The sequence below is a fragment of the Labrus mixtus genome, chromosome 13 (genome assembly GCF_963584025.1).
Source record: "Labrus mixtus chromosome 13, fLabMix1.1, whole genome shotgun sequence".
Lineage (NCBI taxonomy): Eukaryota > Metazoa > Chordata > Actinopteri > Labriformes > Labridae > Labrus > Labrus mixtus.
Window position 1 is genome coordinate 21,451,783 of NC_083624.1, and position 15,855 is coordinate 21,467,637.

A 15,855-nucleotide genomic window follows, 5' to 3' on the forward strand; every position below is an offset into this window, starting at 1 on the left:
CATCTTCAGTACCTGAAACATACCTTGTTGGTACCCCCCAGGGCAACCCCTACAAGTGGGCACTTTAACCATCAATCAGCCATCCTTCAGAAAGGAAAGATTTATTTGATAATGAAGGGTTTATCAGTTTTCATAAAATCCAGGAATCAAACAAATCTTCAACTCCATTCTTCTATTCAACTTCAAATAATGAGATATAAGCAAAAGTCTTCAGAAAGAAAGATACAATTTGAAAGCATGCATTCAGAAAAAAAAGTTTTATTACATAATTTTTTTCATATTTTAGGGACATGTTAAGGGTCATGAATAATCTAATAGTGCAGTGTTTCAGTGTGCATGCCTTTCCATTTTTGTGTGTTTCCCTAGTACAGAAAAGTTTTTCAACTACTTGACACGTCTGGAGTGAAGTGTAATATATGAATGTCAGTTAAGGTGATGGCACTAAACAGTATAATTGTAAACACTTTCATCGTTCTCTTTCACTGTCATTCCTTTATTACCTGCTGTCACTCTGAATAAAGACAAGGGGAATGCTGCACTGATGGAGACACAGGCAGATCAATCCCCAATAAAACAAGCTGTATTGGTTTATAAATCAGCTCTGCAGTCTCTGCCTCTGGCTGCTCAATAAGCATACATCAGCCTGAGTGGGATGAGCTGCCTTCTATAGCTGCAGCTGCTGATAATAACGAGGACATACAACCAAACAAGTAAATGCACAAAATACTCATGAAACACTCTCATGCAAACGTGCATGCTATAGATGAGATTCAAAAGCACACATACTCTGTAGAGAGACACTAAGACAAAGATGATTATAAAAAGTGAACACACACGCAATCACATACAGACACACTCACCCCTTAAAGGATTTATGTTTATCTTAAGAAAATTGCTCTTTTGTTCCCTGTAGCTGTTGGCTTTTATAGTTCTGGAAAAAAAAGAAAGCTTATTTGCATTTTGGGAGTCTTTACAAATTTTTCAGAAGAACAATCCGTTCGGCTAGCTGCTGAAGCCTAATAGTGCAGAGAGTTACCATTACAAAGAGTGATGACAGTTTGAAATGGCCTCGCTAAAGGCAAAACTGGAACATTCAGTTGATTTGTGGCCAGGCCCTACCACTTAAAGTGCAACCTTTAAAGAATATATGTGATGTACAGCATGAACTAGGAACTTACTGTGTTCTTCCACCTTTTCATTTTCTACCATCACTATACCCTCCCTGCTCAAACACTGAACATCTGAAGACATTAGGTAATGACTGTGTTGGATTGAGCTGTTTCTGTTAACTATCATTAATTAACTTATAGCAGCATGAAACAGAGGCTTCTATTGAGGCTGCTTATTATTAAGGATGTGATATGTTTGTGGATTCAGTTAATATCTCTCTCTTTCCTGCTTGCTTATAGGAATGTTATTGATGCCTCAAGTGTTCAGTCAGTAACTGCATCCAATCTGATCTGATTGAACAGAATTGGACTGAAAAGCTTTATTTTAAAGAATTATCCCGGAATAGGATCATAGACTGTTTTAAGGATCAACTCATCTTGTAAAAGAAAGAATGCACAATGTTAAAAATCTGATCAAAGGAGGACAATGAATACTCAGCCTTGAGCCCTCTCGGAATACAAAGATAAATTCAAAACAGACTTCACACCGCTGAAGTAGCAAAATGTACAATGACAGCATGCTTTACACAATCCAAATCGGGGACTATATCTTTAAAACCTTTACAGTGTGATCTCTGTAATCAGTGATTTTCCTGCTTCACCCTGTCAGAATTGGTAAACGATTAGCTATATATGACATGCTCAGAGAAAAAGTAGAATTACTATAATTTTCTGTCTGATTAAGGAAAACGAGGCATGATGATTTAGCTCTATTTGTGGAGCAGAAGCCCCATGTTCAGAGGCTATATTCCTCAATGCATTGGTCGCTTGTTCAATTTGTGACCACGACCATTTGATGCACATCATTGCCCTCTCTCCCTCCCTCCACATTTCCTAACTCTCCTCAGTTTCTCCGTCAAATAAAGGCAAAACAAATCTTGTGGGGCCTATGTGTAACAGTATCAAGTTCAATAAACACTTGCAACCCTTTTTTTTTCAATCCGCCCCTTACTATTCTACCTCGGGGTGTTATTCCTAAAATGTTTATGGTAGGTACCACATGATTGAGTGAGTCACTGTCGTTCCCAGCTTCAAACGTCCTCCTCTCAAGTCAATCTAAGTGTGAGGAGAAAACCAATTACAGCTACTCTATTTTATGCATGTTGAAAAAACTCTTCATATGGCTTAAGCTCAACTTTGAGCCGGATCAATGAAATTGTCAGCATTAATTCAAACAAATTCAATCCGGCAAATTCTGAGGTTTCTTTGTATGCCTGTACTTGTTTGGCGGGTCAGCCAAAGTTCAGACCTCAATCCACCCTGAGGGGAACGGTTTCACACCGCAGACTTCTCTAGAACTGACCCACTTCTGCTATCTCTGCATGCTGCATTCAATGGCTGGATTAAGTCTATCCACGGGACACTTGTGCATGAGTGTGTGTGAGAGACCGAGAGTGTGTGTGTGTGTGTGTGTGTGTGTGTGAGTGTGTGCAATCCACCAGTGTGACTAACAAGCTTGGCTGTTGCAGTCCGGCAGATTGAGAGACACCTACTGCTAGTTAAAGCCTTTTAGACCCCGGGGTCATCGGCTCACTTGGCGCACTGCTGCTCATATATGAGGAGATGGAAGGATAGCATGAGGAAGACTATGAGCGAGGTTAAAGTACTGTCACTGAGCTGACATCTTTGTGACAGATGAAACTCACTGTCCTTTAAATACACATATTCTGTTTCTTGGTAATATTTTCAATTCAAAGCAAAGAATTTCACAAGATTGTCATAACAGTTTAAAAAAAAAAAAAAATCGTAGTTGTAATATTTGATTTGTACCATAATTGACAAAATATGTACTGAACCAATTATATGCTGGGCGAATCTGAGGAAGCTACAGGCGAAACACGTTGTCCGCTCACAATAAAGTTACAATAAAGTGGGGCACTGGTGGCGCAGTGGTTAGTGTGCACGCCCCATGTATGGAGGCTATAGTCATCCAAGCATATTGCCCATAAATTGCCTCTATATGTTGTAAGGAAATAAGTATAATATGTTAATATTACAATTAATCTCTTATGAAAGTCAAATTGCTTACATTTAGGATTAAATTATTATTCAGTGTCATCTTCAGTGACCATTCCACAAGAACAGCATTTCTCTAAGACCAGTGGTTTGAGTGTTTTTTTTTTTTGCAAATTGACCAGTGAAAAAAAAACACTCTGCTGTCTGTTCTCCAAAAACACAACCTCATCTGTGCCAGCTTTGCACAAGTGGGTTGGCTTGGATCCAGAAAACAGCTGCAGGTGCAAAGAAATCATCAAGTACCAAACAAGCAAAATAGGTCTTCTTTCTGTGAGTGAAAGTACTGCTAGATATAAAAAAAAAAAAAAAATGGAATATGAGATTTGAGAAAAGAAATATACATCCTTACTGGGCCAGAATGAAACAAATTCTTCAATAACAAACTTGTAGATCAATTCCTTTCCAAAACAGGTTTGATCTAATCTCAGGGGTTTTGCAATGTGAAGCATGTGAAGTGGAAAACAACAAAAAAAAAAGGCTTGATTTGTTATTCACAAAGTTACCTCAATGCCAACGAGGTAAAATTCAGCAACATCTGCTAAATACAAACAACAAACTCATTGCCTAAGTGAACGTAAAAGTGATGATGGGGTTGTAAATAAAAAGGATGGTGCTGAGATTGACCACAGGCTATGAAATGTGAGTGTACAGGTGTGGAGCTGGCTCGTGCGTTAGATCGGGTAAATGTGTTAAAGAGGCTGTGAGGCAGCCATTTCTGCCTCATGCATATGCTCCATCAGTATGCAAAAGGACAAATCTTGATGTTGATATCTTAATTGCCACCACATTCAAGACCCTGTGCCCCCCCTCTTATGCGGCTGCTTATGAAACATCCATTTTTTTTTTGCCTCTGAATCACACATACATATAGGTTTTTATTATTGGACACAAGAGAATTAATTCTTTTACTTTGTGTCTGCAGGATAAACAAACTCCAGCTGAGACAAAAAAAAAAACAGTCATCATTGGCGCTGAACCCCCCGTAACCCTTGTTTTTTTTCCCTCTCTTTCTTTCGTTACTGGGGAGCAGCTGTCTCCAGCTCCCTAAAATGTGCTTTCATATTTGACAAGTCTGCTCTTCAATCTAGGCCTGTGATGTGTTATCTGGGCCATGTCGTGCTATACATACCCTTTAATGACTAATTCAGTCTCTTGGCTTACGCACTAAAATAGAACACACACACATATGAGGGGAAAAGAGAATTCAATTGAAATGTTGCAATGTCTGACAGGACTGTGCTCAAGGAGACAAAAAAGAAAAAAAAGAAAAGGGAAAGCAAAAGAAAAACATCAGAAGGTGTCGCTTACTTTGTTTTTTTTTTGAGTGAGAGAGTGTGCGGTGTCGAGACAGGCAGAAGCAGTATGAATGTATGCAGGGTGCTGGTACGTCAGGGAATTATATTTTTTTCCAACTGTCTTTGATCACTTGCCGGCTTTGAAGTAACTCTCAGCGAAGGGGGGGGGGAGCCGAGCAGAAGTCACGGAAAGTTCACATTGCAACTAGGCCTCGCAAAAAAACTGCAATCTGCATAATTTATTCTTTAAACTGTTCAAATGCGGAGAGATGAGGCGATCTCTAGGTGCCCAACAAACCCCGCCCACACCGTCCCCGCTTGACAACCCCAATTAAACACTCTCTCTCTTCACATTTGTTCTCAATTACAGCTTGAAGAGCGACGACATGTGAGTCTCTAATGCTCATCAAGTGATGAGTCAACGAGAGACGGAGGAAGGATTAGGGGAAATGTAATTGGTATACAATGAAAATGAGCAAACAGAGCTAGGTACCTCGGACACACATGAAAGAACCAAGCTTTTCTCCTCCACAGATCATCTTCAGAACAACACATTTAAGGCATTGAGACGAGTTACTGTGTTCCTTTATTCTGTCAGTGCTTTGTGTTCTCTGTCGCAGGTGCCAATTGTTTGATTTTGTGTATTTATTACTTTTGACAGTTTTGAGCAGATTCCAGCTTGTTTATGAGTCTTCTTAAGAATCCAACAAATATCAAATCAAACCACTAAACCAAAGACTAAAAGCGGACATATTTATTATTAGTAACATCTATACCTCCGACCTCTTACACACCTATTAACAATGTAGAGAAGATTCAAACCTTGAAATCTTTAAGTCAAATATCAGCCTATTTTTAAACTTCTTCACCTAAATACAACACCAGCTTTAATCTAACGTTATTTATCTTCAGACACCACAAATCCCCTCATTATACCTTTCTTACCATTAAGGCTATACAGTGATTTCTTCACACAAACTGTGAATTTAAAACCGAGGTCCTCATAAGGATAGATAAGCATGTACACACAGTTTATGACATACAACTTCATCTGGATTGAGGCTCATTGCATCACACAGAACAGAAAGATAAAGTACAGTAGCTTGAGATCGCAGGGATTTCTTTTTTTTTTTTCAAATGAGGATTTAAAGATGGCAACCGTTCTCAAAAAATCATGTTGACAGGCCAGCCTAGCTTTGTTCATAGTAACATAACATCATTTTTTATTAAACGAATGATGTAACCCAGACTGTGTAGGAGCTACATAAAAGTTATAGTTTGTTCATTTTGCTGCAATTATATTTGCTTTTTTTTTTTTTTCATCCACGAGTGCTGAGGGCTTTATTCTGAGTTGGTGAGCTTGGCAAATTTTTGAAGAAGAATGGTCAGAGCACATATACTGCCAATGATGAAATTAGATTTACTCTAGTAAAAAGTCAGTGAGTCTAATGCCTGCACCTGTACTCTCCATGTGTACTCTTCATGTGTACTCTCCATGTGGTAAAAACAGAAGAACACTTGGAGAGATGTTACACAAAAAACCTGACTTTTAAAGTCTTTGCCAATTCAGGCCAGTTGACTAATGCCTTAAAAAGTATAGGTAGATGCAATACATTTGACAAGTCTGGCTCAATGCAGCATACAGACCTGCTGCTTTGAAGAAAGAATGAGTCTTAGGGCACGTTAGATTTTTTTTTTTTTTTTTTTTTTACATATCTTTCATATGATTCATTTACTATGAGGTAAAGGCCTTTGCGCAAGTGTGTACCCCCTACCGGCAAGGTCAATGAGCGAGTCTGTTTTCAGATAGTTGAAAGATCAAGTCATGGCATGAGGAAGACTACAGAGTTCAAGAGGAAGTTCTCTTCTTTCTCCGCTCACTAAAGCCCACTTGACGACCTCCCTGGCCTGCTCCAGATGGTGCCCATTTTTTTCTCATTGCCAATTCATCTGAGGCCGTTGTCCCTGACACCTATCAGTATGAAAAAAAAGAGTTCCATATGTTAAGAATTTATATGACAATTTTAAAGATTAATGACTTCTTATTCCAAGTTTTATGCCTGTGCTATGGCCATCTGTAAAGTGCTGTTCATGCAGAGGGATTCACTTCTTTGTTATACTTTTCACATCAGTAAGAGTTCACATAAGCCTGAGATCTAACAATTACATGGTTAATGGCTGCTTCACATTTTGGACCACAAAACAATATGGCACGGTTGTTTTAGCTCTTTCCTCATCGTCCATATATTGCACAATATGGATAAGAAAAAGAAAAAGTTCAAAGAATAGCTACCATTTATATTTGCATTTTTAAGACTAGCAATCAGCACGGTTTATTTGGGTTAAAGTTAATGTAATGTGTAATTTGTGAAGTTTAATTTGATTTCCAATGCCATTGAGTGGCACCAATGGGCAATTAAGCAAGTAAACAATTTCATTTAATTATTCTTTAATTGAAGTTGTACCATGTTCCTGACAATGATTTTTCCATTCTGAAAAAAAAAACCCACAATTCTCTGTGGGAAGTTTAAGGAATTAGTATTCCTGAGATGTGTGACATGACAGATACTGCATGCTAATGGCAGCATAATGCTCATTAGAAGTTAAGATATATTATACAGGTAAAAAATGTCTCTCTGGAGAGAATACATTTCTCTTATAATAAAACACCTAGCAAAACAAGCAAGCTTTTAACTGTATCTGTTTGTGTTTTCAGAATCATCCATTTTTTTCAGATTACCATAAAAATGATGTCAAACCAATGTTTTCACATCCATTTTTTTTTTTTTTTACTTTTCATTTAGTGACAGACAAAGGAGCAGTGAGCTGACAGCAGATACTGGACAGGATTCAAGCCACATCAAACCTTTGGCAGGGATCTCCTTTCAGTGGTGCGCTGAGCTTAATGACAACTCAGGGGAAATACACATTAGCATACAGTCAGCTTTCAAAGAGCTTTCAATTATATCCTTTGTGTCAGCTGCAAACACAAATGTGAGCACAATGACTACACAAACAACAAACAAAGAGCAAAACATTCAAGTTCAGCCACACGGCAGGGTTTGCATTCACCTAGAAGTATAACAAACACAGGAGAGTGAGTTCAAACGCTCAGTTAAATGATGGGATATTTATAACTCTTGGCCTGTCTGATGAGAATGTTCTACTTTCTAATGTCTGAGAGCAAAGAGAGTCGTCTCCATGCAGGATACGGGATAACTAGAAAACCCTGCTTTTGATATACCTCCGCTCTGCCCTTAAGAAGAAAGGCATGTCCTTTACAACTCTGTATGTCTCTGTTGATGCAGAATGAAGTGGGGTTAAATTTATCTGACAATTTGCAATTCACTTCCAGCACACACACACACACACACACACACACACACACACACACACACACACACACACATACTTCCTCACTCTCTTGCCAGACACTCCCAATTAAGCCCGAAGAGCCATGCTTGTTAAACTAAAACCATCCTTTTCTGAAATGTCACAGCGTCTCCCTGCAGTGTGGCCCATCTGTAAACAGCTCTGTTGCCGATGCCAGCCCGCGCCCCCTGGTGTGTCTCCTTGTGTGTGTTTGTTAGAGCATGTTTTGTGAGAGCAAAATGTTGTCATACTCGAGTGCTTTTTTGGGGCTTTTATGTGTGTTGTGTTTGTTGTTGACCATGATTCCAGGTGGTTTGGCATGCAGAATGTGCTCTTGTGTGTTTGGCTTTATGTGTCTGTGTGTGTGTGTGCGCGTGTGAGTGAGAGAGAGAGAAACTGCGTGGGAGTCATTACGTCTGCCTGAACATCCTCCCCCTCTTGTGTGAGCGTGACATCTCATTTGGGCGGGCCGTCAGGTTGAAGGATATGTGCCGTAATTGTTGTCTGACTGTCTCCATGCCCTAATTGAAAATGTCTTATAAGTGAAACTTTCTTCAGGGTGTTTGTACCGGCATGCCAATGAACATTAGCGTAGCTGTTGCAGTTAGCTGCCCATGAGGAGCTCACTTAAGACAGCCCATGTGTGTCAAATGCCAAGTTGGATCAGGTAAAATGTTAGCTTAAAACACGCTTTATAAAAAAGTCATCACAATTTGTGATATTAATAAAACAAGACCGGCTGCAACCATCTAAGAGCTGTTGGATCTCATTCTAATGATATAATTCAGATATCTTAACCAGGCTGTTTTTTTTACTTCAATGCATTAAAGTTGTCCTGCTATGTACTTCAAATCTTCAAATCTTCCAGAATGCTACACCAACAATCTTTACCCTTTTATTACTCACACAGGATACAAATTATGACAAGGCAACAATGCACGAATGTGGATAGTACCATAAATCAATTCTTCCTCGAAAAACCTTATTTTATTTAAAACAAGACCAAACTGTACACAGTTAAATTCTTATGACTTCAATTGTTTTTTGGAATGTATGATAATAGTAGCATCATAATACGGTAGTTAAAGACACATACAGTATAGTAAGATGCAGAGACATAATATTCTTGAACAAAAACACTGTTACTTCTTGTTTCATTTCATATAATAATTATCAGTCAATAGTCTTCATTTCATTTAGTAAATATCAATATATACCATTCCCCTCTCTGACTGAACTTCACCCCTCTCTTCTGGGTTAGGGTTAGGAAGAGCTAACTCTGTCCTTCTCTGTCTTCCTCTCACATCTCTACATGATATGAAACTATACTTCACACTGTACTGGCAACCTGTTTACAATCTACAATACAAAATATTCCTGGTAGACGATTTTTATGTTAAATCTCTTTGGGTTTATTGTGTTAAATCTTTACGGGTTTATTGGCTTGAAATTATACCATTGAGTTTATTGACTAGAAAAGTGCACATAAGTGGACCAATATACAGTGTTGGTGGAAAATCAAATCAATGGTGAAAAATATAACCATAGTATAATTTATAATCCAGATGACATGTGACAGTTCAAATATTTACTGAAAATAAAAAAACATACTTAAAGAATGTATTTTTTCTCATTTAAATTAAATCAAAAGCTGTTAACAGTCTCACAACAGGCTTGTCTTATGTACATCATTTACAGTCCAATAGGTTCAATGCACTATAGATAACTTCTATATATTCACATATAGACAATTCTGCCAAACAATGTGTGGGCACTGCCACCTTGCGCTAGCTGCCGTTCAACCAACTGCCACACTTAATATGTGATGAAATGCTGTGTGATAACTTTATTCTACAGTTAGCTCAACCAGTTAGGTGCTGCATTTAATCATCACAGGCTAGTTGCATTGTGAAATACATTTCTTAATATTCTATTATTGTGTTGTGAACTTTTTTCCAAAGTTAACGTTTGTCACGACTGTTAGAGCATCTGAGAAGTCCACAGGTTCTTCCATAAGACCTTTACAATGTTGTAAAAGGTAAATTGACATTCATTTTAAAGGAAGAACAATGTTTCACTTTTTAGTACAGCTCATATTCAAAGCCACAGCTGTTGAAGGGAGAAACCAGCGCAGTAATGGCAGGATTCGTCTATAGTTTCCAAATGCTATGTTTCTGTTTATTTCTATATGGGATCGAAGCTGTGTCCAGTTGTAACACCTCTCATAATCATTTTTTGACATGTCAGAAACATTCTCATCCAGATTTGTACAAACTGCTTTTTCTTTTCTGTGAAGAGTGTTTGGGGGCCAGTTAGCCATTATTTGACAGATTAAGTGGGACATGATATGTGGGGAGGAAGAGTGGGGGATAACGTTCATCAAAAAGCATTAGTAGTGGGGATTCAAAACTGGGACCAGTGTGATGAGGACCTGCTCTACCAGCTGAACTATACCAGCGCCCCAGAGGGAAGGCACATTTTCAGGTATTGCTCAATGGTATGCTCGTAACATGAATTAAGAGTTTCAGGTTGGCCGGTGTTGCACACTCCAGATTTGAAGGCCCCTGGGGAAAATTATGATTTGTGATTTCGAGCTACATATATTAATTTTTCTTTTTTTTACCCAAGTGAAATACTTAGCGTTATGTTTTTAAATATTGAATGAACTATGTAATAATACAAGTCAGGTAATAAAATGTCACAGCATGTTGTATTATTTTCATTCCTTGGGGATATTCATCATTCTTTATTCTTTAGAGAGGTACACAGTAGTCCTCAATGTGTGTGGCACTGCATTATTTTAAAATCTAAATAAATTGCTCCTACTTACTGCTCCAGCCCAACACAGGGGGAGAACCACTTTAGCGTGGCGAAAAAAAACCAAATAGTGCCCAGCAACAAACACAGCAACATATAAATAAACACACACAAACACACTGATATTACATTATTCATAGCACTGCAGAGAGCTCTTACACAGCGCCCAACAAACACACAGAACACGACCTGCTGTAATACACTGAGTGTTGACAACATCAGCAAGATTGTCTTACACAGAGAGAGACAGAGTGAGTGAGATAGGGAGAGGGAGAGAGAGAGGGAGAGGGAGACTAAATGCATGTGTGTGCTAATCACTTAGGTAGAGCAAGATGTTAACATACGTTAACACTGAGGAGGGCACTTATTGAAATTGTGTGTGTGTGCGTCAGTGTGTGTGTGTTTGTGTGTGTGTAGCTGGAAGGAAGAGACTGCCAAGGAGGGGAAGGCACCTATAATTCTTTATACGGTTATTAAATGACAGTACACCGTGTTACAAGCACCCACATTAGTATAACATGGAAGAAGACAATAATTTACAATAGGACTTTTTTAAAGTCAGCACCAGACAACAACCTCTTGAGTGTAGACTATAAACAACATATTGGCGTAACAGCCCAAAGAACAATGCTCATCTCCACCTCTAAGGTACCAAGACAAAAAAAAGAAGAAAAAAAACCTAATGGAGATAAATTGTGTAAGGTGACTTGAAGAAGAAAACCTTCTTTCTCTGCCCTGCTCAGCTCGCTCTCTTTCTCTCTCAGCCTCTGCCGCCTGTCTTTAGAGTAAATCATCAACACAAGAAGCTTCATCAATAAAGAGCATGGACATATCATATGCCACAAAAAGACATCAGTTAAATATAAAACAGTAAAAAATTACAGAATAGAATAAAAAACCTTAATAAGCAATGCATGGGCTTTTGACAATCACATATTGACTAAACATTTCTTTATTAACATTTCTTTCTTGGGAATCTAGTTCTCCTGTTCATACTGCCAAATCCTCGCGCATCATGTTTGATATATTTTAAAAACGGTCTTAAATCCTTTGGATTGTCAGTGTGTAAATCAATGAAATGTTCTTTGTAAACGTGGGCTTACCAAGAACCTCTTTACTGTAATCCAAACTAAATGTGCCTTACTTGAATACCTCTAAGTAATTATTTGTGATTTCCCAGGAAGTATAGTAGTTGAGTTTGTGATGCCTAAAGTTGATTAATGCTTTAACAGACAATGCTGTTTCTTAGCAAAGATGAAATCAATAAATTAACAGATGGACTCCAGAATTTGTATTGATTTTTTTGTCCCCCTCTGCATGTCTCACAGACATTTGTAATCTAATTGATTTGTGCAAAACTTTAAAAGCAGATGTGTCTAAGTCACCTTGATTGCTGGCATAGTGCAGGTTTCAAAAAACACTTAAATTATAGTTTCAGTATGATAGACAGAACTCAATAAGTGAGAAATACATGCTAAAATGAAGAGGTCCATGTGGAGGAGAACGGCAGTCGAAATCCGGGTTAAAGGTTTTTGTTAGCTGCTAGATTTGATGAACTTCAGCGTTTCTGTAGGACTTTGATGCTCCAAACTTCATCTAATACACGGATGAAGGAGAAAAGTATCATTGTGACCAAAAGCTCTGGGTTGTGAGTAGGTCTTTTATTCCTGTCTGACTGAAGCCCTTCTTTCAGGATAAATAATGTCTTCAAGTGAGAAGTGTTTGTCACATATCTGTATTTGGATTGGTGTTATGGGCAATCTGAGGACAATGGTTACATGCTACAGTGACTATTTGTGGGACCTGAACAGACTAATGTGATATGAATAACCTTTTGGAGAGCTCATACCACAACAGATCATTTAACTATAAAGTTTAGACATTTAGCAGTGCTCTTGTTCCCTCTTGAGTTTCAAAAAGATTACATTTGTGCCGCTGGTTGTCCACTGGTTAGTTCATGTGCCCCAGGTACAGAGGAAGTAATTCTCAAAGCGGGCGGCCTGGGCTCGAATTCTACCTGCAGCACCTTACCTGCATGTAATTTCTCACTTTCTCTCCCGACTCTATACACTGTCCTGTCCCTCCAATAAAGGCATACAAGCCTAAGAAATAAAACATTACATTTTATGTAGTAATAAATGAGCAGCCAGGGAGGGTTCAAGGTTGACAAAGGTCTGAGCTGTGCTATTGATGGTATTTTATTAAGAAAACACAGATAATTCAAACCTGACATCCATTCCAGCCTAGTCAAGCAGCCATAGCATTTAAAAGAGCAGGTGATGTAAACTGGGAATTGAAGCATTAGCTTGGCAAGCCACCGCAGTCTTTCTCCCTCGATGCCCCAGGCGCTCCAGTGGTACCTTGTGCGGAGCATTTTAATAACAACGCTTGTTTGAATCCTGGAACAATGAGCAGGGGCTGCATTTCAGGGCTGACATTGCAGTAAAATGCCATCACATTGCCCAAAGGGCTGAACTTAACCCAACTGTGAAATCTGCTTCTTACAGAAAGAGAGAGACAGAGAGAGACAGAGAGAGAGAGAGAGAGAGAGAGAGATAGAGAGAGAGAGAGAGAGAGAGAGAGAGATAGAGAGAGAGAGAGATAGAGAGAGAGAGAGAAATAGGTACAAAGAGCTAAGGAGGGATGGGAGGGATGCAAATTATTGTAGCATATGTACATTGGCTAATAAGAAAGCTGATGTATGACGACCGGGATGTTTTTGCCGTGTTGGATATAACATGAAGAAAACACAGAAAGCTCATGTTATTGGTTAAAGTTAAATGGCTAAATATGAAAATTAAACTCAGAGTACAGAGCATATTCATATTTCCCAAATGTTTATCAAATAACCTCTTTGGTTAACTTCCTACATAATTGGATGCAAAATACCCATCATCTGAATAAAGAGCAAGCCTCAAACAATACCTGTCTCCCACATTTCTGAAAATGGGGAAAAAAAACAATAAAGAGACAGGCGTGAAGTAGCCACTTTGGTCATTTTACAGTCCCGCTCTAATCACAGCTGAAGTTTAACCCCTGGCCTGTTGATTGCAATGCAGCTGTGAGTGCAGCTGGGAAACCTCGCAGACCAATGTCACAAGATGAATTGTAATCAGCTCTATAAGGACATCTGGTTCTGAATGGTGGCAAAAAAAAGCAGCGAGCAGTTTGGAATCATTTTTCAGAAGAGCACCAAGCGAAGCTGTGTTTGTAATAGTGTTAGATTGATTGATCATTTTTGAGAGGGAACCAAAAGTGCACTCAGCCATCTAATTTGCGTCAATATTTCCATCTTTTGTTCATCTTCCCAGTTTGGTTCCTAGTTTATCAAATCAAATTCAGCCAGATACAGATAAGACAGGGTTTGTGTCCACCTTGGAAATTTCTTTAATTACCAATGCCTTTATCATTTAAAACCATTGCAGTAAATACAAAGCGCTATATATTGTATCTTAATTTGTCAGGATAAAGTCATATGGCTATATTGTTTATTACAATGTTCTTTTTACATTTCTCTTTACATTAATTTGATGAAAGAATAGTTAGACTCTAAGCTTCTTATTTCCAAGTACCTTTGAACATATTGTAGATTGTATATTTACTGCAGACCACAGACAAGTGAACCTTTTTATCTGGCATCAGGCCTTTTCATTGGCTGAAAATAAGTTGCATTGGATCTCCACAGAGGTATGTTTTTTATTCACTACTATGGCACCCCCATTGAGTGTTTCTACCAACGATAACCCATAGGAGAGGATCAAACCGAGGACCAAACTACCTCAGCCAAGATTTTCTTGATGCACCAAGGTAGACCCTGGGACAGCGGGTGGTAGATCGGATCACATACACACAAACACTATCTCTGTCACACCAATACACACTCACAAAACATTTCAGAAGAAACACCTTTTTCTGAAGTATTGACCTGAACTTGGGACTCAACCAAGCCAAATGCTTCTTTTTATGAAAACTCACCTCCCCTTGTGCATTGCATAAAAGCACATTGAGTGTTTGGTTTTGTTAAATGTTGATGGGAATTTTAAGACAAAAAGAAACCATCCAATCTAGCATCTGTGCTTTCTTTCTTTATTTTACTTGTTTCCATCCCTGCACATCGATTTGTGCCAAGTCCTACACATAGCCTTTAGTTCCTGTCTCCTGCTTATTACCTTCTTCCTGGTGATCCTGTTCTACTCCCTCTTCCCTTCGTCAAACCTGTTCTCACTTCTTATCAGCCCTGCATTTACCTGACTTTCCCCAGTTACCTGTCTCAACCTTTCAAATCAGCCTCCTTATTTCCTAAGTTTTATTACCAGTTTGTCCCACTAGCATGTTCTTTGAAACTGTCTTGCATTGTGCTCTACACTTGCAGGTTTTTGTCACCCAAACTGGTACTAGCTTGCCTGCCTCCTTGGAAACCTGCTCCATTTATGGACAAAAGCCAAAACGAAAAACAGAAAAGTTGGTAAACTCACCACTACATGATCCATCAATCTCCTCATATCCAACGCTGCAGACACATTTTCCCAGGGGAACCAACCAGTCTCCATCAGCTCCACAGAACAGTTTTGGTGTGTCTCTTTCTTCAGCATGGTCGATACACGCCCCCCTTACCTCTACCAATGAGGAAGAGTCAACACGAGGAACTGTGTCTGGAAACGAGGCCAGGTTCCTCAATGTGAATGGACATTTCTTATAGTAAACCCTCACTGAAACCAAGGCAATGCAGGCACCGATGTCCTGGAATGCCAAATAGAAGCCCTTCTTGGTCATGGGCCCCACCTCTCGCACCTCGGTGTTGAGCTTGAGGATACGATCTCCGAGATCCATCTGGGTGAAGCTCTCATCTGCAGCAATAGTGTCAATCTTTGTGTACTGGGCAGGCTTGAATTTGACACCATGAGCCTCATCAATCTCATGGTAGAAGAGGTTAAAGGTCTCCTTACAGGTGCCAGACACCCAAGGAATGGAGTTGCAGTCTCGCAGGGTGAAGCGAAGCTCCACATAGATCTTCTGGGCTGCTTGTCGAGATATCCAATTGGAACGAAGCCAGTTGTTCTGGTTGGGCTCCATCACATTGCAAACCTGGAAAGTATGGATGGGCCGGTTGTGCTCATCCATTTCGGTGATGGCGTCCCACTAACAATGAAAATAGGAAGGGTGCAGATAGAGAAGGAAAGAAGAGG

The 15,855-nt window shown here is 39.2% G+C and overlaps 1 protein-coding gene across 1 annotated transcript in view; it reads right to left on the reverse strand.

Moving 5' to 3' along the window:
* epha6 (eph receptor A6) overlaps positions 1 to 15,855 on the reverse strand; it is a 163,872-nt gene that overhangs the window by 102,982 nt on the left and 45,035 nt on the right. The window contains exon 3 of the mRNA XM_061054156.1: positions 15,145 to 15,808. Coding sequence (XP_060910139.1) covers positions 15,145 to 15,808 — 664 coding nt within the window. The remainder of the gene's footprint in view (positions 1 to 15,144; positions 15,809 to 15,855) is intronic.